The sequence below is a fragment of the Silene latifolia genome, chromosome 4, assembly GCF_048544455.1.
Source record: "Silene latifolia isolate original U9 population chromosome 4, ASM4854445v1, whole genome shotgun sequence".
NCBI classification, from domain to species: domain Eukaryota; kingdom Viridiplantae; phylum Streptophyta; class Magnoliopsida; order Caryophyllales; family Caryophyllaceae; genus Silene; species Silene latifolia.
In genome coordinates this window covers 87,062,357-87,087,299 of record NC_133529.1, presented here as the reverse complement: position 1 = coordinate 87,087,299, position 24,943 = coordinate 87,062,357, and the positions used below count along the sequence as shown (strand labels likewise).

Sequence of the window (24,943 nt, the reverse complement as noted above, 5' to 3'; positions counted from 1 at the left end):
CACCGCTCCCTGTCAAACTCGACTTTGAGGTGACAAATAACGCAGCAGAATATGAAGCTTGCCTCATTGGGCTACAAGCGGCAGTAGGTTTAGGCATCAAGAATCTTCGAGTACATGGAGATTCATCCTTGATCATCAATCAAATTACGGGGTCTTGGAAAATTCGGACTGAGAGCCTAGCACCCTATTAAGCCAGGATAGACCAAGTTGCCCAATTCTTCGATCAAGTAACTTACCTACACCTACCTCGAGAAAAGAATCAATTTGCAGATGCTCTTGCAAAACTTGCATCTTTGATTAAAATGCCAGATAATATGGTAGAAATGCCTTTATGCATCAAACGACGGCCAGAACCAGCTTATGTGCACCAAATTACGGATGAAGAAGAAAACCCAGAGGAACCTTGGTTCCAAGCAATTTTGAACTTCGAATTCAATGGCACCTATCCACCAGATATGGATAAGAGGGGAAAACGTACTATACGCTTACTAGCCTCCTAATACGTCTTCATGCAAGGGGAGTTGTATAAAAGAACACCTCTTGGTGTAGGCTTGTGTTGCCTTGATCGTTCAGAGGCACAGAAAGTGATGAAAGAAGTCCATGATGGAGAGTGTGGCCCTCACATGAGTGGACCAATGATGGCAAAGAAAATCACGCGTTTGAGATATTACTTGACCACGATGGAATCCGATTGCATCAAATATGTCAGACATTGCCACAACTGCCAAATCTTCGGAAATGTGCAACATGTCCCTCCCTCATTACTCTACACCATGACGTCTCCTTGGCCATTTTCTGCTTGGGGAATCGACATCATCGAAAAGATCACCCCTGCCGGAACAGGAGGTCACTGTTTCATTCTGGTAGCAATCGATTATTTCACCAAATGGGTTGAAGCAGCATCCTACACTAGTCTCACAGCCAAGAACGTGGCAAAGTTCATACAAACCAATATCATCTGTCGATACGGTTGCCCACATGAGATCATTAGTGACAATGGGTCACATTTCCAGGCTAAGACTGAACAATTTCTAGCCAAGTATAAGATCAAACACCACCATTCCTCGCCAAATAGACCACAAACTAATGGCGCGGTAGAGGCAGCAAACAAGAATGTTGTCACCATTCTCAAGAAAATGATTGACAATTATAGAGATTGGCCGAGTAAGATACCATTTGCCTTATGGGGATATCGCACATCTTTTAAGACACCCACTGGGGCCACTCATTTCTATTTGACTTACGACATGGAAGCCGTGCAACCAGTCGAGCTAGAAATCCCATCCTTGCACATCCTACTCGAAAGTCAGATTCTAGAAGCTGATTGGAAGAGAGATAGATATGAAGAACTCATCCTCCTGGATGAGCGAAGATTTCGTGCATTACACAATGTGCAAACATATCAGGCACGTATCAAACGAGCCTTCAACAAAAGGGTTAAGCCTTGGAACATCAAAGAGGGAGACTTAGTTCTCAAATCAGTTAGAGCTCTTTTACCAGTCGATCCACGAGGAAAGTTCAAACCTAACTGGGCCGGACCATTCCTGGTCAAGTCCATACTCCCGGGGGCTGCGGTTAGAATCACAGACCTAGATGGGAATGAATTTGCCAACCCAACTAACCTCGACCAACTGAAATGATATTATGCCTAGAATAGGATCAAAAACGCGCCTCGTGTAACATCACGTGTCGCTCATGTGGCACGAAATAAAAACGGCCCCTGGCCAGCTGAAAAAAAGCTTCTGTCACTTTGCTCTTGCATTTTGACAAATCGTCATCCTCATATCATCAAATAAATTGAATTGCGCTTTAGGAGTAATTAAAGCTCATGCTCATTTTCTAGTTCATTACAAGCTCTTGCTTAGAACAATTATTCTTTTACATTTACTTGAACTACGCGCAAGGGTTTCATTTCATTTTTAAAATGAATACGTAGGCAATCTTTCACAGGATACAACCCATTATTTTAAATGTAAATAGAAAGACATTTGCATATGCATTTGGAATTCGACAAGAATAATAAAAGAAAATCACAATGGTTTCATAACAAATTAATCTTTTATTCATTTCCTTCCATAATAATAATAATACGCCACATAATAAAAATAATGCTAAAAATAAATAGGCTGGGATTCTAAAAACCCCACCATTTTATTACAAATAATAATAATAATAATAATAATAATAATAAATAATACTAAGACTTAGGCTATTCTTCCATCTTCCCCTTGCCTTTGTCATTTTTGTCATATTTCTTATCTCAACCACGAGGCGGGCGCTCTTGCGCTATCTCAGACCTAATCACCAACGCTCTCTCTCGCGTTCTAGTCTTACCATTCCTATCCACTACCTTTTCGATGACGGGAGAGGTCTTCGATTTCTTCGACGGATGAACATCTCGGAATCCGGCTTCTTCCTCTCCCTCGGTCAAATGCTTCTCCTTGTCCTTCGCTACATCACGAACCTTGTAATCAATAGGCTCGCGCTTCTTTAGATTCTCACGCTCCTCAGGAGTAGTAGCCTTCCTCCACTGCAAGTAGGAATCTGATACCCATAATGCGCTAACCGAAGAGTTTAGGAACCACATGTTTCTCTGAGCCCATTTGAGGGCTCACTCTCTTCGACTCTCGGTAGTAAGTGCCACGGTAATCTGAGGAACAGTATCAAGCTTAGGAATCATCTGTTTTAAACCAACCTGCCTCATCAGTCTCTCTGGGAAGATGCATATCATGAACTCCAAGCCAGGAATGCGCACCGATCGGGTAGGATCCAGAGACGATACTCCAGTAACAGACTTGAGATGCCACCATGGTACAATCCATCTGATCAGGGGACCATCCTCATTCTTCAACTTATTCTCCCAATAGTTGCAAACCCGAGTGAAGTCCACCAAATAAAGCCTGGTCCTCATTGCAATAAAGAAGAGCATGGTAAGCAGGAACATTAACTGGGGGCTCGATCAACCGCAGACGCTCCATAAGCTAGACCTACCAAAGCAGGTATTAGTATTCCCAAAAAAAAGAAAAAAAAAAGAAAAAAACCGAAAACGAAAAAAAAGAGAAAAAAAACGAAAAAAAAAAAAAAAACGAGCAAAACAAACGAAAAAAGAAGGTTCTATTCTTTTACCTGCAAGATGATGGGACTTCCTAAATAAGGAAGGTCGCGGTTGGCTTTCCTGTTATTCAATCCCAATAGGATCTCTCCTAAACATAGGCAAGCTGGGCTCCTGCGCAGCTCCATTTGCTCAACTAAACTCAGATAGCGAGGATCACCTCTCATCTCCTCGTCAACATGCCCTTAGAGGACATAACCATGCAATAGGCAAAATCCGAACGCCCTACGCCTCACAACATGGGAGACAGAAGGGTCTGCCTTATTTATAAACCGATCGATAAAATCAAGCTTTCGAACTCCTTTTGAGGTCACAAGACAGTCAACCTCGGCTCTTGTCAATCCAAGCAAATCCCTAAACTTATTTTTTATACCCTTGAGAAGTAGAGGGTATAGCAGGCATATGTTCTGGGTCCCAATACTCAAGACAAGCATCCAAGAATAGCTAAACAACCTTAACTAGTTTCAAGCTCAAAATCGATCCAAAGTTGTAGGCACCCATATCATGTTTCTCCACATTTGTGAATTCGCTTGTCCATTCTTTGAGACGTTTTTCTAAAGCATCCATGTTGTATGATTAATTAAAGAGTTTTATGTAATAGACGGAAGAAAGACGGAAGAATTATGTGAATAAAACCTCCATCGACGTCTATATTTATACTAAAAGTTGTTTCCTAAAATCCGTCAGAACGGACACACTGGGGAAATGGCGCAGCACGTGCTGCGCCTTTTCGAAGGGCCGCAGCTCATGCTATGCCTCTTCCTCAGAGATATTTCTGTGATTTTCCGCGTTGGATCTTTCGTAGTTCCTTAAACATAATTTCCTATTCGTATAGGATATTATTTTTGGTAATCCCGTCGAATTACCATATTTCGAGGTTCCTATTCTAACGGGCACGCTTTTTGAGGCGAAATCGGCATTTTCGTCAAACAAGCACACTTATCGATTTCTTTTTGGGGAATCATTTCACCCATTTAACTATTTTATTTTCAAAACTTACCCATTTTCTTTTTATTTTTCTTTTTGGGGGAATCATTTCATTCCCGTTTCATATTTCATTTCAAACTTATACGTTTCTATTTTCATTTTTTAGGGGGTAGCCCTCCCTACTGTCCGGTCATTTTCGGCAACTTTTTTGCATTTTTCTCTAGTCTTGTCTTGCGCTAATTTAGGCCTTGTGTACAAATACGTGTTTTTTGTGCAATTTCTATGTAAATTTCGGCAGCATGGCGACATAAACCGTCATCTACCAAACCTGTTCAAAGCTAACCTGCAGGTACAAACAAGGCAACCCACCAGCAAAGGCACTCAGGCCATCATATATACAACCAAAAGGACATATGTACACCAAACTGGGGGCTCGTGCCCAAAACGAAGTTCGAATGTCCAAAATGAAAGTCCTAAAATGTACAAAATTGTGTACGGTACAACCAACAAAAGCAACAAAAACTAAAACAAACTACTGCTGGTCGCCGCCTAACTCAGTAACTCTCGCCTCGAGAGCAGCCATCTCGGTGTCGCGGACCTCCAACTCCCTCAGTAGGCGAGTCGTCTCCTCCTGGGACTGCGCCAGCTCCCGCTCCAGGTCGCGCTCCCGCTGCAAATGACAAAGGATTGGCTCATGTCAATCATTTCAAACATAAAGAAAGTTGAAAAATTCATAAATGAAGTAAACGGATGGTTCATACCTGACGTCCTCGATAAAATTAAACAAATATATTCTTACACAAAAGCTAATCAAGTCGGGGAACTTACCCTCTGAATCAGATGCTGCCACTCGTCCAGGCTAGCATCTGTCACCGCCTCGCCAAAGTCGCGAAGCTCGGAGAGCGTCGTCATCCCCGCCGCATCAATGTGCTCGAGGGTCTCAGGGTACGCTGGGGGCTCGACGCCCGCTGCCTCAACCTCCTGCAAAATCCAAATGGTCTGAGTAATCGGTGATCATTTATCATGTTTTCAAGACAATTCGAAAGGAAAAGTAAAGCACTTACCATGACCGGCCAGTACGCCAACCTCCGGTGACTGAACGCAAAGTAGTCCTCGTCGGGAAGAAGGAGAGCGTCGCCGTCGACGTCTGTCAGGTCAGCCTCCCTCTCAGCATCGGAAGGCTCCCTAAACATCGTCTGAGGAGGATCGATAGGGACCGTGAAGACATCACGAGAGCACTGGCGAGTCAAACGCTCGCCCAAGTACCACACGGGACCCATCGACGTCCTCAGCAGCAACCGGCTCGAGCTCCTAGGTCGAAATACCTCATCCACAAAAGGAGGGACGTCAGCGTAGTCAACCCAAGGCCTGGGCACCCACTAAGACAAAGCAAGCAAGAGGTCATTCTTATGATCGTTTCTAAAAGAAGTGATGAGTAGGCAAATAAATTAAAAGATACTCACGCCACCCAACTGCAAGGCGTTCACGCCCCGTCGACTGACGTCGTAAGAAGAACGCTGGCTCTTTTTCCGACACATCACCTAATCCCTCACAACGGGATAAGCTCTCGCCTCCGGCTCCGTCCTCTTGGGCGCGAAGCCCGGAAAGTAGGAGTACACCCATGCCTGCAATATAAGATAATCAATGGCGATCTTTCGCGATTCGACAAGGAAGAGAAATGATCTTTCATGATACAAGATAAAGGTTCATACCTCCAACAGCAGTCCAGGGCCAACAGTAGCAGGAGAAGTCCCCTTCTCCACCATCTCGGGATGAACCATGGCCCTCATATAGCGGGTGAGGACCGCAAAGCCAAGAGTGACCCAGTCCCAACGACCTAAGTCACTCAAGTCAGAAAGGAAGGCAAGAAGCTTCGTCGACAGCCTCTCCCCCTTGTCTCCAAGGTAGAGCGAAGACAAGAACCACCAGAGCCACATACGAGCTCTCTGCTCCGCAGTGCAAGGAGGAGGAGCCGTCTCCCTCCCATTGATCATCACCATCAGCGGGATATTCCCAGCAAAGTAATCCATGACGTAAGTGCTCGACACTAACCCGGGAACCGTAGCAGCGTTCGCCGCCAGGTTCCAGCCGATCAACCTCCTGGCCTCAGCCGAGTCCACCCGCATGGCCGTCGACGGCCACACCACAGCCTCTGTCCCACACGGCAAGCCATAAATCATGCCGTAATCCTCCAACGTGACCCCAACCTCGCTGAAAGGCATGTGAAAGGTCGAGGTCGTGTCCCAAAACCGATCAAGGAAGGCTCGAATCAGGCAAAGGTTAGCCCGAATCTTCCTCCCCTTGATCTCCCTCAACGCTCGTACCAAGGCCCCAAAAGCTCCCAACTCGATGATGGTCTGCTCCTCCGCTGACAGCCTCCCGTAAGCCTCCATCATCGTAGTGTAGCCAGAAAAGGATCTCATGTTCCCGGCCTCCTATTTTGTTTCAATGGAAAGCTATCTTTAGCTCGAATAAAAGAGAAAAGGAATGGCAAATGAAAGACTAGAAAGAAGGTAAATGAAAGAATGATAAATTCAATTTACCAAGCTCTTCACCGTCCTGTAGGACAGGTGACTCTCCGCTGCCTAGATGAGATGTCGGCTATCCCATCTCTCAACCCACTCCGGTGCTCCCCTCAGCTGATGACCACCTCATCCGACGTTAGCCCCCCTCGGGGCCTCCTCCTCAACAGCCTCCTCCTCGATGACCTCGTCCTCAGCCGCCGCCGCAACAGCAGCAAAAGCCTCCTCTAACACCTCCTCAAGGGTAAGAGAAGGGTCAAGAACAGTGTCCACGTCCATGGGAGCCCTCCCTAACATAGAAGCCTCGTCACCTACAAAATGAGAGGGATTTTGGCCGCATCAAGCGACGACGAGCCTTTGTTAATGGATTTTCAAGCTTTCCAAGCTCCGAAATCGCTCTTTTCTCGCCATCTTTGGCCGTTTATTTTGAAACCCGACCACTCATGTGGTAATATGGGTCAAGTGAAGCCTAAATTCAAGCCTAGTCATGGGTTCGAGTCGGAATTTCGATAGAATTTCCTTATAACGGCGATTATGCACTAGAAAAGTGTCCTGAAAAGCCGTCATAAATCAAAATTCCGAGATGGTAGGAAGTTTACCCATCGCACAAGGATTCCAAAAATCAAGTTTCATCACAAATGGGCAATCCTAAGGCTATTTTCGAAGCAATTTACGACTCAGCTGTGAGACCGTCACAATTTCACTCCAATGCTCAATACTCGATGAAAATTCAAAATGAATGCATGGTTATGATCCTTATGCTACCAATTATCCATTTACAAAATCAATTTTACAAGGGAAGATCATTTGGGGGAAAAGCCCCAAATTTTTCGACATTTAGGGTTGGAAACCCTATTTTGTCGGTCCAAATTACGCAAATACGAAAGTTTAATGCAAAAATAGGACGCATACCACTGTTACTCATGGCAAATGCAAGATTTTGATCAAATTTTGATGAGAAAAGGTTGGAATTTGAGAGAGTTTTGATGATTTGTGTTTTGTTATTATGAAATAAAATACATCCTCTGTCGAGTTTTTACTCGGACAGAGACAAGCCCAGGAAAGGACGCAGCAAGTGCTGCGCCTCTTCCAAGAGTCGCAGCTCTTGCTGCGCCTCTTCCTCAGCTTTCCTCCAAATTAATTTTCGAAAATTCGTTACAAGTTCGTTATTTGTGGGGCCATCTTTGGTGCGCCTCTTCTTCAACACCATATATCGTATATTTGGTACATTTGATGTTTATTCTTCGTCCGGACCCGTATTTTTGAGTAGACTGCGAACCGTCGCGGTACTTTATCAAGACTTCGCTTGCAACAACGAGCGAATTTTATCTGACAGGTGTTTCGACACACCTCAATTATGTTCCCCCAGCGACAGTTCAAGACAGCTAATTGTCCCTCTCAGCACGTGGAGTTCAACCTCAATCTCAAATTTTACCGAAGTTTGTTTGAAGACCGACCCAAGCAGATTTCTCTCAGCAGTTTCTACCGAAGTCCTACTGCCCTTCGATATTACGTTTTATTTCCCCTTGGAGTCCGACAGAGGAAGGAGTCTCAAGGAATCTCAGGTATGGTCTCTTCTTATGGCTGGCGAGCTTCCTCACGTAGTCTAATGGACTTTAAACGACCCTCCCCGATAGTCGACAGACTCTAAAATGTTCCCGACGACAGGTCCTTGGCTCAGACCCCTTTGCTGGGATTCATTAATCTCATAAAATAAATAAAGATCTTATGCATGCAAACATAAGACAAAGTAGAGAAGAAATCGTCACTTATTACATTGGTGTTTCGGATTTTGGACACCAACAAGATCTCCTACTTGTTAGTTCTTGAGCATTCCAACAATGGATGAACAAAAGGTTCAAATTAGAACCTCTCCCAAAAGCTTATACCCAAGGAACACCCTTAATGACTAATATTATTATGAGCTGGTAATAATACTAATCTTACTTAAAATTTAGACACAAAAATGGTGTTTTTGTTCTCTTGTATTTCGGTCAAGAGAAGAGGATTTTGTGAGCTTTATTTCTCTAAATTTATTTCACAATTGTAGAGAGTTTTGTTGTATTTTTCTAACACTAGAAAAATAGTAGTGTAGTGAATGAATAATAGGAAAAATGAGAACAATTTCATCATTAAGGGGGAAGGGGGAACCGGTTTTTGGAGGGAGGAAAAAAGGGTGCCAATGCATGCACATTTGCTTTTTAGGTTGTTCTATTCAAGGTGTAGGCATGCAACCCTATCATGTAGAGGTTAATCATGATGCCTTCCACTAAACAACTCAATTAAGGCACACTAACCCTTATCCCTCCATTTTCGGTCACCCATATAATATGGTGGTCCATTTTATTTTTGTCATTTGTCAATTGTGACATATGTGACATGTTACATGACATGTTACATTATAATGCATTTTTAACACATTAAAAATCATCATATTAATAAAATATGTCACATAAAAAAATAACTAGTAATTAACAATTACTTGTACCAAAATGGTTCATATGATTATAAACTACAACAACTTGTATTTATAATAAATTATTCATTCTATCTTTAATAGTTTCATAAACAATAAATTAATTTAAGTAATAAAACAATTTGATTACTTAGACCGTATCTTATTTAATCAAATTACAATGAGATACGTTAATTTTACTCACAAAATCATCCGTCAATTTTAAGCAATTTAATTAACTCGTATCGGCATACGATTAATTAAATAATCAATTAAGAGTATTTCCCTATAGGTATGACCTACGGGGATCAACTGATCACCACCGTCGCACGACAGTAAAGTGAAACTCTAGTCAGCCAATCATTACCGATATGTGTGGACCAGTTGACTGTAAAATATTACTTCCCACATGTATTCTTAAATATAAGATTTAAACATGTGATCGTTATGATCGATAGTTGTGATCGCATTATTGTCGGAGGACACTTTTTCCAACAATCTCCCACTTGTCCTCGACAAGTGTGCGCCACCAATTCTCGTGTCCTATTACTATCTCCCACTCAATGCAAGGTGTCTTTCAGATCGTACTTGCAAGTGATCATATCGAGAGTGGTTTCCTCGATCTTGAGAATAACTAATTGACCGGAATTATCTACCATAGATACCTTCCGAGCGTGGCCACGCATTTCCAGTTCATTACTCCTCGAGTGGCCCTGAGATATTGTTTTAACCCTGACAAGGGGTGGACAATTCCTATCGCACTATTCCCTTCGACTAGCCACAGCCATCATAAAGAAAAATATGCCCATTTGGCCCCATTTACGAAGGTCGTAATAACATAAATCAAAGTTAATCTAAAACTGTGCCACCTTAGGCGAACAGTCTTTAGTTAAAAGAATCGACTCATTAGAATACTATAGTAGCTCTCGCCACGACCAGGCTATATAAATTTGCCAGAACTCTATAAGCGGTCATTAGCCCGACAAAGTGTTCCTAACAGTCTGCGTATGTGATCGACTAGTCATCTCATATGACTCTATGGCACTTGAACTTGCCATCAATCGCATCACACTCTAGTCACTTCGAGACGTCACCTCATAGAAGTGACTATGGGCAAATACCATGTTAATCCGAGTTCACTTTAACGGGGTTCAATATTATCTCTACAACCCGTTTGGATACAACAAAGTATAAAAGGAGTTTTAGATTTAAAAACTCGAACGACAAATGTGATTATTACATATGAATAGTTAATACCTGATTACTACTTCATATTTTTTTTTTTATAATCCATTTTCATCTTATATGTAGTTGTTCATCTCAATGCAATTGAAATGACATATGACATGACTCATCATGTTAAGCCTATGAGAAGGCTTTGGTTAGTAGGTTTTATCAACTTCTTGTACCTTACTCAACCTTACTACATACTCGTTTTCCTTTGTAATGTATATATTTGCATTACAACACTTTCTGAGTACGTGTCAAGATCCAATCTAGACATAAGCTCTATAGCCTTAGAATAGCTCCCACTCTTTTCACAGTGTGCGGGATCCATCCTCTTGCACGTCTCATGATTGCAAGTGTACTCAATTTCCGTTGTAAGCATCTCTCATTGTTCTTTATTGCCTAGAACGATTCTAACAAATCCATTTCTTAAATAACATAGCCACAATGGTTCCTTAACCATTTTTAGGTGTTTTGAATACGGTTTTTGTCCGAAGCCTTATACAATCTCAACAGTCATTAGTGTAAGCCCTCACACAAATTTGTGAATTGCATAAAAAACACTTAACTTTGCATCTTTAATGGTTCTTCAAGCACTTAAGAATAATCAATATGGGTATTTGGTAACTATTACTTAAATTCGATTTGAAACAATTCAGCATACTCAAAGTATATGAAGCGTTATACATCATTACTCATTTAATTGATCCGGCAGCGGAAGCAAATTGAATCAATCACATATGTTCAACTCAATTGAACTAGTCATGAATCTTATCAACATAAGAACTCTTATATGATGCTAACATCATATAGATTTATCTCCATAAATCCAGATATTATAGATGTATTATATTTCTCCAAGTCTTTAATCATTCCCAATGATCAATATGTTATCCACATATAAGACTAATTAAAATTTCCGTAACTCCTACTAAACTTCATGTATAAACACAACTTCTCGACCCATTGAGAAAAGTTTTATAACATGATCAAAATATTGACTCCAAATCATTAATGTCCTACTTAAGACCATCTCTTAGGTTGCACATGGTCTTAAGATTGTAAGAATCTATAAAACTCATGACATGTATTGAATACATTCCTTCTAATTGAAGAAGTGGGTTTTAGATTCACTCGTTATATGTATATCATCATAATGAAACACAATCCCTAAGAAGATCCAAATAGACTTAAGCATTTCAACTAGTGCAAAACCCTTTGCCACCAATCAAGCTTTGAAATATAACAGTTCACTTGGAATTTATTTCAGATTTTCATGGATCTAAGCCTTGTATGAGTTGTGACTTAAACACTCCCTTGTAAGTCATATATTCATTACTTTCCAGAAGTTACTTGAATCAAACAATTTCTTTGTAAGTTGCAAGCTATTTACTTTCTAAAAGTGACACGAATTCATCATATTCAACAAGTGATGAGTTCAAACTCCTAGGTTTCGAAGAAACAACGTCATGTAGCCAAGAAAATACAGTTTCTTGCAACATACAATTTTTTAACACAATTCTTTTGTGGCTCTTGAGTATTTTCTCCCACTATGTCTTCTAGAAATAAACTTGTATTCTAGAAAGACAGGTTCACGAGCCACAAACCTGTTGTACTCGTGATTATAGTAAGGAAAAATGAGCATTTGTTTCTTTTAAAAACTTATAAGCATGGTACCCTACCATTTCATATCTCATATGAATCGTTTTAGATTTAGTGGAAAAAATAATTTAGACAATATGATAAAATCCCCAAAAGATCAAGTAACTCAAAGTAACTTGATTAAAGTCCAAACCATATCGAATAGCATTTGATTTCTTTATCCAACCTCACATTATCCCATAATGCGTGCTAAGAGAGATTAATTTGTGATACTATATCACATTTCCTTTGGCTTATATCAAAGTCTTCACTTTGATAATCCCATCACGACTAAATCGTGATTCCTGGAACTCTTTGAACTTCTTCAAAGATTTCTCTTTTTACCTTATTAAGTGAACACATTAGTGTCAACTTAAATCGTTGGTAAAAGAAAATGATCAACCTATTCTGAATCAATGATTTACAACCTCGATCTCCTTTTCAACCAAAAAGCACGAGACATCAGGCTTTGAATACGAGATACGCATATACCATAAGATTAACAATCTAATGGTTCCAAGAGTACTCGATAACTCTTTGCGTTCATCATTCCAGAATTTAAAGTTTAATCTTGGGTTACCAAGTTGAGTCTTGCATCATCTACATGATATATATTATTCTAGTTTGGTTTAGAATATAATCACCTTGATAATGGGCTAGCCATACATCAAATCGTGGTGTATAGGGTCACAAAAGTGAAACCTCTTTTGTATCTTAACAAGATTATATTCTTATTCAGAGTTTATGCACTTAATAGTCATAATTAAGTACAACTTTAAACCCAAAAACTAGATTGAGTACCCAATGACTCTATCTCTCAACATCATTTGTTGCTAGTCGTCATATTCTAATCATCCTATGTATCAAATACAATAATGAAAACCACCACCGGTTTCTAATATTGACGAAGTAGTACTAGCAAAATTTATGTCAATTAAATAAACATTTAAAGAAGAAGGTCCCATTAGATGTCCCACAACTAACTTGCTGATTCTTCAATAAATTGGGGTAGTTTCCTTTCTAGCGTCCAACAATTAAGACAATGGAAACTTTATCGGCCGGGATTGATAGGTTTAGTATCGTTATTCTCAATAACTTTACTTTTACCATTGTATCAATTCCATTCTAATTTTACTTCTTAGAACCTCGTCCTTTTCTTAACGGTTAAGAAAATGCTCCCACTCAATTCAATGAGTCTTTGCTTAGAAAAGCAAAATTGAATTTCATGAAGACTACTCTTCATTCGTTCGTTTAGTCTTAAAACTTTCATTGAAGTGGTTGCTTTATTTTGGTCAATTACGACTTCTAACAAATCTAATTACCAAATGATTTAACGTTTCAAAGTACTTAATTCGATTAAGCACGTGAAAAATAATCCATTGTAAGTAGATATGTTAGTCAAAAATCAAAAACCCTTTTGATCATGAATAACTTTCATCTATACTCTTCACAAGAGATCCTTCCAATGGATAACACGAGGTTTTAGAAGAAAATTCATATTTGTCTTTAGTTACGATGTTTTAATGGAGATTTGAATTAAAATCGAAATGATATCGTATAAATTGATTTAAAGAAATAGAACAATATGATAACGGAATAATGAAAACTAAAACATTTATCGTTATAATAATACTTGTAAATAATTTAACAAGTAAAGCATTTACATAGTGACCTCTACCCAACTATGATAAATGATTCCAAGATCCAAATTCATATTAACTTGGGCACGCTTTGGCGATGCAACCCTCATCAATATAACTCGGTGGATTAACTCTTTAATCGATTCTACTTTTAGAACACTTGGTCGATAAAATTACATTAATATTTATCTTTAGCCCAAAACACATCCGGCTATGGTCGATAATACTTTTGTTGAGTTCAACCCAAATTTCGAATAAATGTGTCCATGATCCAAATCCACATTAACTTGGGCACGCTTTGGCGATACAACCCTCATCAACATGAATTCGGTGGATAGACATTTATCACCCACTTCCCCTACGTAACAAGGTTTGTACCCCGGTTTGGCCGAGCGCACTCCCTCACGAAATAGGTTTTCATGGTTTCTAATTTCTGGTAAGGCTAAGTCTCAATTGTTTATTTAGCGAGAGGTCATGTCAATTTATTATCTATCACGTTTTAAGTGAACTAAAGCGGTGAACTACGATAATTGTAATTGACACGGTCGATAAACTCGATTTAAAATGCATGTTTAGTTATGGCGATTTAGCGATGCATGCAACATATAAATAAAATGCAAAGCATAAAAATAAAATCCTAGTATGGCCTTCCTAAAATAGTAAATCTAATAAACTATTACAAATTCGGAAACCAACTCCTTTGGTCCCTTGATCTTCGGTCTTGGCACGCATCTCGAGGCAACACTTTCTTTGATGGACCGCCTTCTCGAATGGCACCGTCTTCATGGAACTCCGGAATAATTAAATTACAAAATGAATTACATAATTTCCTATTATACATTTGTAATAAAAATAAATCTATTAAATTACAAAACGGTGATACGAGATCACAATAATTACAACTGAATCGATATTCCCATACATTTCGGGTAATACCAATTAAAAACTAAGGCCATACTAAGTAAAATTACATAATTCAAAAATTATATAAAATTAAAATCTGACAATCATAAATAAAATGCAGCATTATAATATGTATGAACATGCTAAATTATATGCTAAATCGCCTTTAAAGAGCCAATATCGTATATTAATCGGTTTTTACGGATTTGCGTGATTTAACTTATTAAATCATAATTTGTTACATAAACTGATATTTATGTTCAAGTTAATTATCCTAACACACTTAGAGCTCAAAATTTAGTCTTCACTAACACTTTGACAATAATTCAACTTGATTTCTTAATATTGTTCATTATGGACCAAAAATACAAAATTATGCTGTAAACTTCAAATTAAATTATAAAAATTTCAAATAATTTCAAAATTTTAAATTTAAACTCATGAACATTCTGGAAAAATACCATGACACTCATAATGTTCAAAACTTAGGTTAAAAATTTCGAAAAATTATCGGGAAAAACAATGTTGCGGTTTATCGGTTTTAACAAATATGACCATTAAAATATGAGAAAATTTATTTTCATCAACTTTTCACTTTTAGATCTGAAATATATGATAAAATGCAATATGTGACGTTTTTCTTTAGTCATGAAGTATCTTTTAGCATTATTACTAATTTTAGTCACTATTTAGGTGATTTTTAATCAAAAATTCATAAATTATGCAAAAAGACTTCACTATAGCCAAATATTTTACACACATCTTGTAAAATGTCATGTGACAACATAGTAAATTTCCATGACCATATTCGAAATATAACTCATATTAACCTATTTACCTATTTAAATACGATTTTAACTTATAAAATTCATATTTCGAGCAACACAACTTATTTTAACATGAAAATTTACAGGCCATTAGTAGATAATATATGTGAAATCATATCCAAAAATCACTGAAAAAATTGAAGTTTAGCTATTTTTCGTCCAAAAATGACATTTTTATCATAAAAATCACATTTTAATGCCAATAATATATAAAATGAACAATAAAATCCATAAATGAACCAAAATATCCCAAATACATTTTAGGACCAGAAACGTTAACATGCGAAGTGATTTCGTGATATATCAAAATAAACACAAAATTACAAGTTTTATTTGTTAATAAGATTAACTCGGAAAAACAATAAACCGATTTGCATGCAAACAACCTAATGCTCTGATACCACTTGTTGGGATTCATTAATCTCATAATTTTACATATTCATATATGAATTAATTTATTTGGTCATAAAATAAATACAAGATCTTATGCATGCAAACATCAGACAAAGTAGAGAAGAAATCGTCACTTCTTACATTGGTGTTTCGGATTTTGGGCACCAACAAGATCTCCTACTTGTTAGTTCTTGAGCTCTCCAACAATGGATGAACAAAAGGTTCAAATTAGAACCTCTCTCAAAAGCTTATACCCAAGGAACACTCTTAATGACTAATATTATTATGAGCTAGTAATGATACTAATCTTACTTCAAATTTAGACACAAAAATGGTGTTTTTGTTCTCTTGTATTTCGGTCAAGAGAAGAGGATTTTGTGAGCTTTATTTCTCTCAAATTATTTCACAATTGTAGAGAGTTTTGTTGTATTTTTCTAACACTAGAAAAATAGTAGTGTAGTGAATGAATAATAGGAAAAATGAGAACAATTTTCATCATTAAGGGGGAAGGGGGAACCGGTTTTTGGAGGGAGGAAAAAAGGGTGTCAATGCATGCACATTTGCTTTTTAGGTTGTTCTATTCAAGGTGTAGGCATGCAAACCTATCATGTAGAGGTTAATCATGATGCCTTCCACTAAACAACTCAATTAAGGCACACTAACCCTTATCCCTCCATTTTCGGTCACCCATATAATATGGTGGTCCATTTTATTTTTGTCATTTGTCAATTGTGACATATGTGACATGTTACATGATATGTTACATTATAATGCATTTTTAACACATTAAAAATCATCATATTAATAAAATATGTCATATTCAAAAATAACTAGTAATTAACAATTACTTGTACCAAAATGGGTCCTATGATTATAAACTACAACAACTTGTATTTATAATAAATTATTCATTCTATCTTTAATTGTTTCATAAACAATAAATTAATCTAAGTAATAAAACAATTTGATTACTTAGACCGTATCTTATTTAATCAAATTACAATGTGATACATTAATTTTACTCACAAAATCATCCGTCAATTTTAAGCAATTTAATTAACTCGTATCGGCATACGATTAATTAAATAATCAATTAAGAGTATTTCCCTATAGGTATGACCTACGGGGATCAACTGATCACCACCGTCGCACGACAGTAAAGTCAAACTCTAGTCAGCCAATCATTACCGATATGTGTGGACCAGTTGACTGTAAAATATTACTTCCCACATGTATTCTTAAATATGAGATTTAAACATGTGATCATTATGATCGATAGCTATGATCGCATTATTGTCGGAGGACACTTATTCCAACACCCTTGAGCCGCCTCGCGTCGCCATAGTCGTCAGGTTGTAATCTTCGATTGACCTGATGGCTATACTTTGACTTTCGCCTTGTCCAAGCTACAGTCAAAGAGGGGGCTCTATAGATACCTCATTTCTGCACCTCCCGCAAGCCACCCGGTGATGATTGGGCCGCATGTTTGGTACACGGAACGATTTATGACAATTCATAAGTTCATCGTCAAGTGATAGCTCAAATACTTGTGTCAACCTCTTGGTCGCCATCTACGCGCCGTCATGGTCGTTTTGACAGTAATTAGAGTACATTTGGAGTTCGGGTCAAAAACCGTCTTCATTTTCTAATAACCGTTTAAAATGCCGAGTCAGAATATTCTGGAATGGTCCGGGTATTTCTATTCCATATTTTCAATCTTTTAAATCTTTTGGTAAATTATATCCCGAAATTATATTTTAAATAATAAGGAAATTAAGATCAACCGCAATTCCATAATAGAAACGCGAAAAATCTTTCTTTCGCAGGAGGAAACCCTTGGGGAAAGGATGCAGCAGGTGCTGCGCCTCATCCAAGAGACACAGTGGTTGCTGCGCCTCTTCCCCAGCTCCTTTCTACGTATTTTAAGATCTTTTCGAGATTTACTTCCAAAGTTTTACCGAAACCCTAATTCCACCGTGTGATTAGTATAAATAGAGACCTTTGGTCCTCATATTTCTCACGCGAGTGTCCGCCCTTCTCTTCTCCCTTTGCACTCTAAGAGCACGCTCTTGCTTTTTGGCGTCTACGTGCTTGAACTTTCGACCACGTAAGCTCGGATCCTTCTGAGTACCAGCCTCATTTTACATGACCGACCAATTTGACCAACTCCACATCAATCAACTTAATCAATTTTGTTTAATTTCCTCTTAGCGGGCACTTTCGTCGTACATTCGAGTCGAGCATCACTAAACGTTAACTTAGTTCATCTCGTTTCATCAAACATGTAAGTCTGAGGGTGTAAATCCCATCTTTTATTATTGTTTTTATTTTTGTAATCATTATTGTAAGGTTTACGTCGATAATATATTCAAAACCGATTAGGAAAACCTTTATTCAAACCTTTTTACGGGTTAATGGGAGACAGATGTCGAGAAGGAACGCAGCAACTGTTGCGCCTCTTCGAAGGGACGCAGTACCTACTGCGCCTCTTCCTAAGGGTGCCGCAGTTCCTGCTTTCCTTCTTCTTCCTTCGTCCTCTGTTTAATTCGTTTGTGTGATTTTGCTTCGTCTTTGCTTATTCTTATTTCATTCGTATGATAATTTTAGCATATAATTCATTAGTAATTTATCACCTTTTTATTCCTAACTTAAATCCCAAGTAATTAATATTTGCGGGTTTTCGTCATTAAAATCAATCCGGTTTTAGAGATTCGATTCATCAATATCAAGTCTCTAGAATTCATCCATTGGTATATTTTCATCTGTTCATCGTCATCATCATCATTAATTTGTCATTAATTTAAGCCTAATTGGTTTGTTTTAATAAGTTTAGTTCGTATTTACCTCATAATTAATATTGTAATTAATTTGTTCTAATTAGTTTCATCTCATGTTTCATCGTTTTTATGACCAATATGCATGTAAATGATCTGTTAAACCACTTCTATCCGAGTCAAATATTATTAATCGAGCGTTAAATTACCAATGAATATTAACGATATGCAATTCCGGCTTCACAGCCAGAATTAACCTCAGGAACAAACGCAGTGAGCACTGCGCCTCTTGCAAAGGACGCAGCTCTGCTGCGCCTGTTCCGGGTTGAGTTCTGCCTCTGAACTTCCGTTTCTGCTTTGACCTAATTATTAATTTACGTATTAATTAACTATTAATCGTATTACCACTACTCATCTGTTCGTATTTTCTACCCTAATTTATTTTCCCTTTTCTTTTCTCAAAATATCCGTTTTAAGTGTATTTTCGACATAAATCATCAAACCAGTGTAATTATTGTAATTTCAATTATTGTACATTCTCCTATTCTTTATTATCGTTTGCTTGTATGTTTTCACATGTAATCCACCTTAATTTCTACTTCGACCCAATTGTATGCTAAATTACATGTTCACCGACTTAGTTAATTCTCACATGTTAGGATTAAAACGTTGTTTGTTGCATTGCATGCATATAATCGCCAACATATCGAGTATAGATGTCTTCCCTAATCATTAGTAGAGGCCTCTATCGAGGCGGGCGGGATTAGGTGTTCGATCAAAAGAGCTTCCTAATACGTACCCTCCCCCTTACTTCAGATCTCTGTGAACATCCGTGTTCATTGGCATCCACGAGAGTCATTCTAAACATAAAATGCTAAGGGTAACGAGTTCTTGGTGTTCATGTCACTACTTTGTGTCTTGACATGGCACGAAGTATTCGAACGGTTTCCAATTTTCCACAATAAATATGTGGCGACTCCACAAATGCAAACGCTTGTTTTCCCAAGCAAAACCTGTGGGCCCGTGTCCACAGTTCCCAATTGGGGTAGTTAAGTCTCCAATCTTTCCCCGCTTTCTACAAGTCCATTCAACAACTTTTCCTTTGTCTTGCTTTCCTTGTGCACTTGCTCAAAGAATTGTTGTTGTTTTTGGAGCATATGTAGTACCAAGGTTTGGATATAAAGGTTTTGGTTGCCTTCATTTCCTTGTTAGGTATAGGATTGGCGAAACGGATGATTATGGAAGGTATGGTTTTGAAAACTTTGTCGTTGGGGATGGATATTTGGGTTTTGTCGCGAGAAATCAGGGTTATAGTATGTGTCTGAATTGTTGGAGCTTTGGTGAGAATATGCGTAAGTTTGCTCCTCAAAGCCTCTATACCTATTGAAGTTATACCCAAAAGATCCACCATGGCAAAACACTTCTTGAGTGAAGCCTTGTATCGTCATTTTAAAGACGAATACATGGGTACAATCATGAAAACTACAGAAAGATAGTGAGAACAATCTTGAAGAATTGACTTCTCCAAAGTAAAGAAAGACACAACTATAAAGCAATAAATGATAACAATTCAATAATACACCGTCCCCGGCAACGGCGCCATTTTTATAGAGGTCGTCCTCAAAGCTATCAAACAGTATTTTTATCTCAACAAACAAGCAAAGCGAGTAAGTAGAGGTCGGATCCCAAGGTACGGTTCATCAAATAGTTATCTATTGCAAGTAGTTATGTCTTTGTGTCACAATTGAATTTGAGTTGTAAGCTAAACTACTATAATGAAAATGTAAACAAATGAATAATAAGGCAAGTGAATAGAGATGTAAACAAGTGATTAATAATACTAGGGTGTCATGGGTTTATAGGGGAAACATGATATAATCACAATAATGAACCATACAAACGATTATAGTTGCACTACGCCGAATCTGGCAATCAATAAGGAGCATATCACAACGGTTTAATGCATTTAATAACGACACTTAGATTACCATTTTCCAAATATTGGCGGAAACCTAGACCGCGCTAATAAGAACACCGATTTCCCTCGAAAACCGTTGTTATTATAATGTGACAACGGCTGTTTAACAAACCGTTCTCAAATACGTTTAACGGTTCCCAAAAACTCGTTATAGAATCACTCTTATCAACGGTTGTTAGACAATCGTTAACAGATTAAGAAAACAGCATTTCGAAAACTGTTACTAAATTAACACCAGCAACGGTTTGTGGTACCCGTTGTTATGTTATAGCTACGGTTTTTTGTAACCGTTATTTTTCTATTATGAAATAACGGTTTTTTAATTCAACCTTTGTCAGTATTTGATTTGATTTTTCAGTTTAACTACTGCATTCAAAACTTCATCAGAACTTTAATAAATATTCAATTTGACCAATAATATTCAATTTGACCAAAATAATTCTATAAATATGTCTTCATAATGTTTTAGGTCAAAATCTAAATTATCAAACATTTACTCTTTAATTTCTCTCTAAAAAAATTATGGTTGGTGTATCGGAGCTACAATCACGTTATCGTTACGCACAACCTTTCACTTGAATTCTCCACAATCTTTCGGTTCGTTATGATGGGAATGGAAAGGGTTTAAACCCTAATTTTGGGTGGTTGACGCAAATGTTTCATGACTCCGGTTTCACTGCCGTTAAAAAATTGTACCCTGTGTCTACAAACAAGCAAGGTTTTGTAGGCTTCGCTTTTATCAAGTTTGATGAAGCCAACTGCCATGATAGCTTTCGTCAGGCAAGAACGTTAGGTGCTAGATTTGCGGGGAAAGAGGACTTTTATTCGGATGCTAAACAAAATGGCTCTTATCTATGGGTTGCGACCCATGTTGATCATCGTCTGCTGACACATTACAGGAGGCATCACATTACAGATTAACATATTGACAAACTATCACAAACCATGAGAGAGAAACGCTAGAGAGAGAAATGAGAGCTTATTTCCAAAAATAGAAAATCTGCATAAATTTCAGTAACCTAGATATTCAATAATGACGGCGGTTAAACCTTCATCGTCCTCAATCATCAAAAATCATAAAAATTGCAATAAAAAGCGTATTAATTCTGTGGATTTCTCAATCTCAGGAACTTCATCTGTTGTCAAGCTTGCTTCAAATCCGGTTGAAATTGAGCCGTTGGACCTTGATGACCTTATTGCTGATGAAGAAACAGAGGCGTGGGTCACTCAGGGACGGAACAAAGGGAAAACGCAGCTGTCGACTATACATGAAGAATCTGAAGGTATGTTACAATTCACTGAGTCAGAGGTGCAAAAGGAACTTGCTTTTTGGTAGAATTCTGTCATATGTTTCATTCTTGGGGGTAATCCACCCTGGGATGTTGTTGAAGAATTTATATTGGGGTTATGGGATAAATATGGTATTGACAGGATCTCTTTCATGCCTTCTGGTGTTTTCCTTGTTCGTTTCAAGAGGTCAAAGGATCAGGAGGCCGTCTTAAACCATGGTCACTTCCTCTTTGAGAACAAGCCATTGATTGTTCGTCCTTGGAATGCTCAGGACCCTCTAACAAAATCTGATGTTTCAGTTGTCCCTGTATGGGTTAGATTGTTGAACTTACCACTAAAATTTTGGGGACAAGGGATACCTAAAATTTCAGGTTTAATTGGAGACTATGTTAGATGTGATGAACAAACAGAGGCTAGAACAAGGCTTGGGTATGCTAGGGTTCTGATAGATGTCCCTTTCAATCAGCATCCTCCAAAAAATGTTAAGTTTCTAGATGAAGCAGGGAATTTGGTTACCATAAATGTTGAATTTGAATGGCTTCCAATTTTGTGTAAGACTTGTGGTGGCATAGGACATATTGATAATGCTTGTAAGAAACCCAAACGTGCTACTAAGCCTAAGCAGAGGGTAGTGTAGAGGTGGCAACCAAAGGCTCCAGTGACTCAACCACAGTCACAGGTGCCTGTTACTAAACCTCCTTCTCCTAAGGTTACAGTGCCTAGGGTCCCTGCTAGTCCAAGGATTGTTCCTGCAGTTTCTACTCCTTGAGTTTCAGGGCCTCATTCTGGGGGATTTCCTTTGGCCACCCCTGCTAGAGCAATCATCAGACTCAGCAGGCAGGAGTTATTGGATCAGGGTAGTCAGGCTGCTAAGTTTGGGCAGTGTACTTTCATGGATGCCCTTAACAACGCTACCCCAAAAGTTGGCATTGGGACTGGTCTAATACCCCCTAATAGGGGGGGGGGGTCGCAATGATGGGTTTTTGGAATGTAAGGAGGTTGAACAGTCCAGCAAAACAGAAACATATAAAGTGGTTTTTGCATCATCATCAAGTTGGATTGTTTGGCCTCCTTGAGACGAAGGTTAAGCCTTCTTCTCTAAATAAAATTAGTTCGAATATTTGTACTGGCTGGTGTGTGTCTACTAACTCTTCCTATCATAAAGGAGGTAGGGTTTGGCTTTTATGGAAGACTAACCTGTTTGATTTACAATTTATTGAATACAATGCTTAGTTCATACATGTTCTAGTGCATGAGCTGGCTACTGGTGAACAGTTTTATCTTACTATGGTATATGCGTTTAATGGTTTATCTGAAAGGAAGCCTTTATGGATTAGGCTTCAGGACATAAGTGGTCAAATTCATAGCCCATGGATCATTTGTGGGGATTTTAATACTGTGTTGGCTCCTTCTGAAAGATTAGGAGGGAGTACTACTGAGGAAGAAATGGAGGATTTTCAGAACTGCCTTGATGTTTGTCATATGGTTGATATGCCTGCCACTGGATCCTTATTCACTTGGAATAACAAACAGGAGGCGGCTACCAGGGTTTTTAGCAGACTTGACAGAGCTCTTGTCAATCATGAGTGGAGTGATCAGAAAAAAGAGTTTTATGCTCACTTTCATCCTGAAGGTTGCTTTGACCATACTCCTTGCATCATTCAGAGACTGAGTGCTATGGGACAAAGGAAAGGAAGCTTTAAATATTTTAACATGTGGAGTACTACTGAACATTTCTTACCTTGTGTAACCCAGGCTTGGGGACATAGGATTACTGGTACCCCCATGTTTAAGTTTGTGAGAAAACTTAAACTTCTTAAACAACCTCTTAAGCAGTTGAATAGAGAGCTCTTTGCTGATGTAGAGAACAATACCATGAGAGCTTGGAAGCATTTGGAATCTATTCAGTCTCAAATCAGGTCTGATCCCACTAATCCAGACTTGATTGGGATTGAAATCAAAGCTGCTAAGGAATATCAAGAGCTTCAGAAGGCCTGTGACAGTTTCTTACTACAAAAATCTAAGGCCACTTGGATTCATGAAGGGGACAATAATTCTAAAGTGTTTCACAGTTACATGAAGAGTAGACAGGCAAGAAATAAAGTGCGAGGATTGTTTCTTGTGCGGGGGCGTGGCTCACGAGCCAGACAAATTCATCTGCCTTTTTGTCCTACTATCGAAGCTTTTGGGTGAGACATGACCTATGAAAACACAATGCAGTTATTGTTAAACGAGGATCTATTTGTAGTCAGGATCATCGGGACTGGTTGAATAAGCCTGTCACAAATGATGAGATCAAGGAGGCTTTATTTCAAACCCCTAACCATAAAGCTCCAGGTCCTGATGGATACTCTAGTGCATTTTTTAAAGATGCTTGGAGTGTTGTGGGAGAGGAACTTTGTGAGGTGGTTAAGGATTTCTTCATTCATTGCAGGTTACTCAAGCAGTTGAATCATACCTTGGTCACCCTTGTTCCAAAAGTGGACTTACCTCAGGATGTGACTCAATTCAGACCCATTTCATGTTGTAATGTGGTTTATAAGATTATTTCCAAACTGATGTGTTCCAGGTTGACTAGGGTGCTACCTGAGATTATCAGTCCTACTCAGGGAGGTTTTATTAAAGGTCGTAACATTATTGAAAATATTTTGGTTTGTCAGGAAGTTATAAGACTTTACAATAGGGCTTCTGTGTCACCTAGATGTTTGATCAAGGTTGACCTAAAGAAAGCTTATGACTCGGTTAACTGGGATTTTTTTATGTGAGATGTTGAATGCACTTTGAATTTTCCTGAGCATTTCAAACATCTTATTATGGAATGTGTTACTACTGCATCCTATTCTTTGGTGTTGAATGGAGAGACCTTTGGACACTTTCATGGGAAGAAGGGGCTCAGGCAGGGGGATCCTTTATCCCCTCTACTCTTCACTATTGCCATGGAGTATCTTTCTAGAGTGCTCAACATTACCACTGAAGTTCTGAAGTTCAGGTATCATTCTTTGTGTGGGAAACTGAAGCTTCATCATCTGACGTTTGCAGATGATTTGTTGCTGTTTTCTAGAGGAGATTCTCAATCTATCATGCTGCTATTACGTTCTTTTGCCTCTTTCTCAGCTGCTTCTGGCTTAGAAATGAACAAGACCAAGTCTAATATTTACTTTAATGGGGTTTCTAAGAGACTTAAAGACCAAATCTTTGCCAAGTCTGGGTGTGTTGAGGGCAAGCTTCCCTTCAAATACCTTGGTGTTCGCATT

At 38.5% G+C, this 24,943-nt stretch overlaps 1 protein-coding gene across 1 annotated transcript; it reads left to right on the top strand.

Annotated features, from left to right (window-relative positions):
- Positions 1-21,432: 21,432 nt before the first annotated feature.
- On the top strand, positions 21,433-24,454 carry LOC141651724 (uncharacterized). The gene is made up of 6 exons (XM_074459425.1): positions 21,433-21,682; positions 21,791-22,279; positions 22,466-22,627; positions 22,939-23,780; positions 23,942-24,123; positions 24,259-24,454. Exons 1-6 carry the CDS (start codon positions 21,433-21,435, stop codon positions 24,452-24,454), a joined length of 2,121 nt encoding a protein of 706 aa, XP_074315526.1.
- Positions 24,455-24,943: the final 489 nt, after the last annotated feature.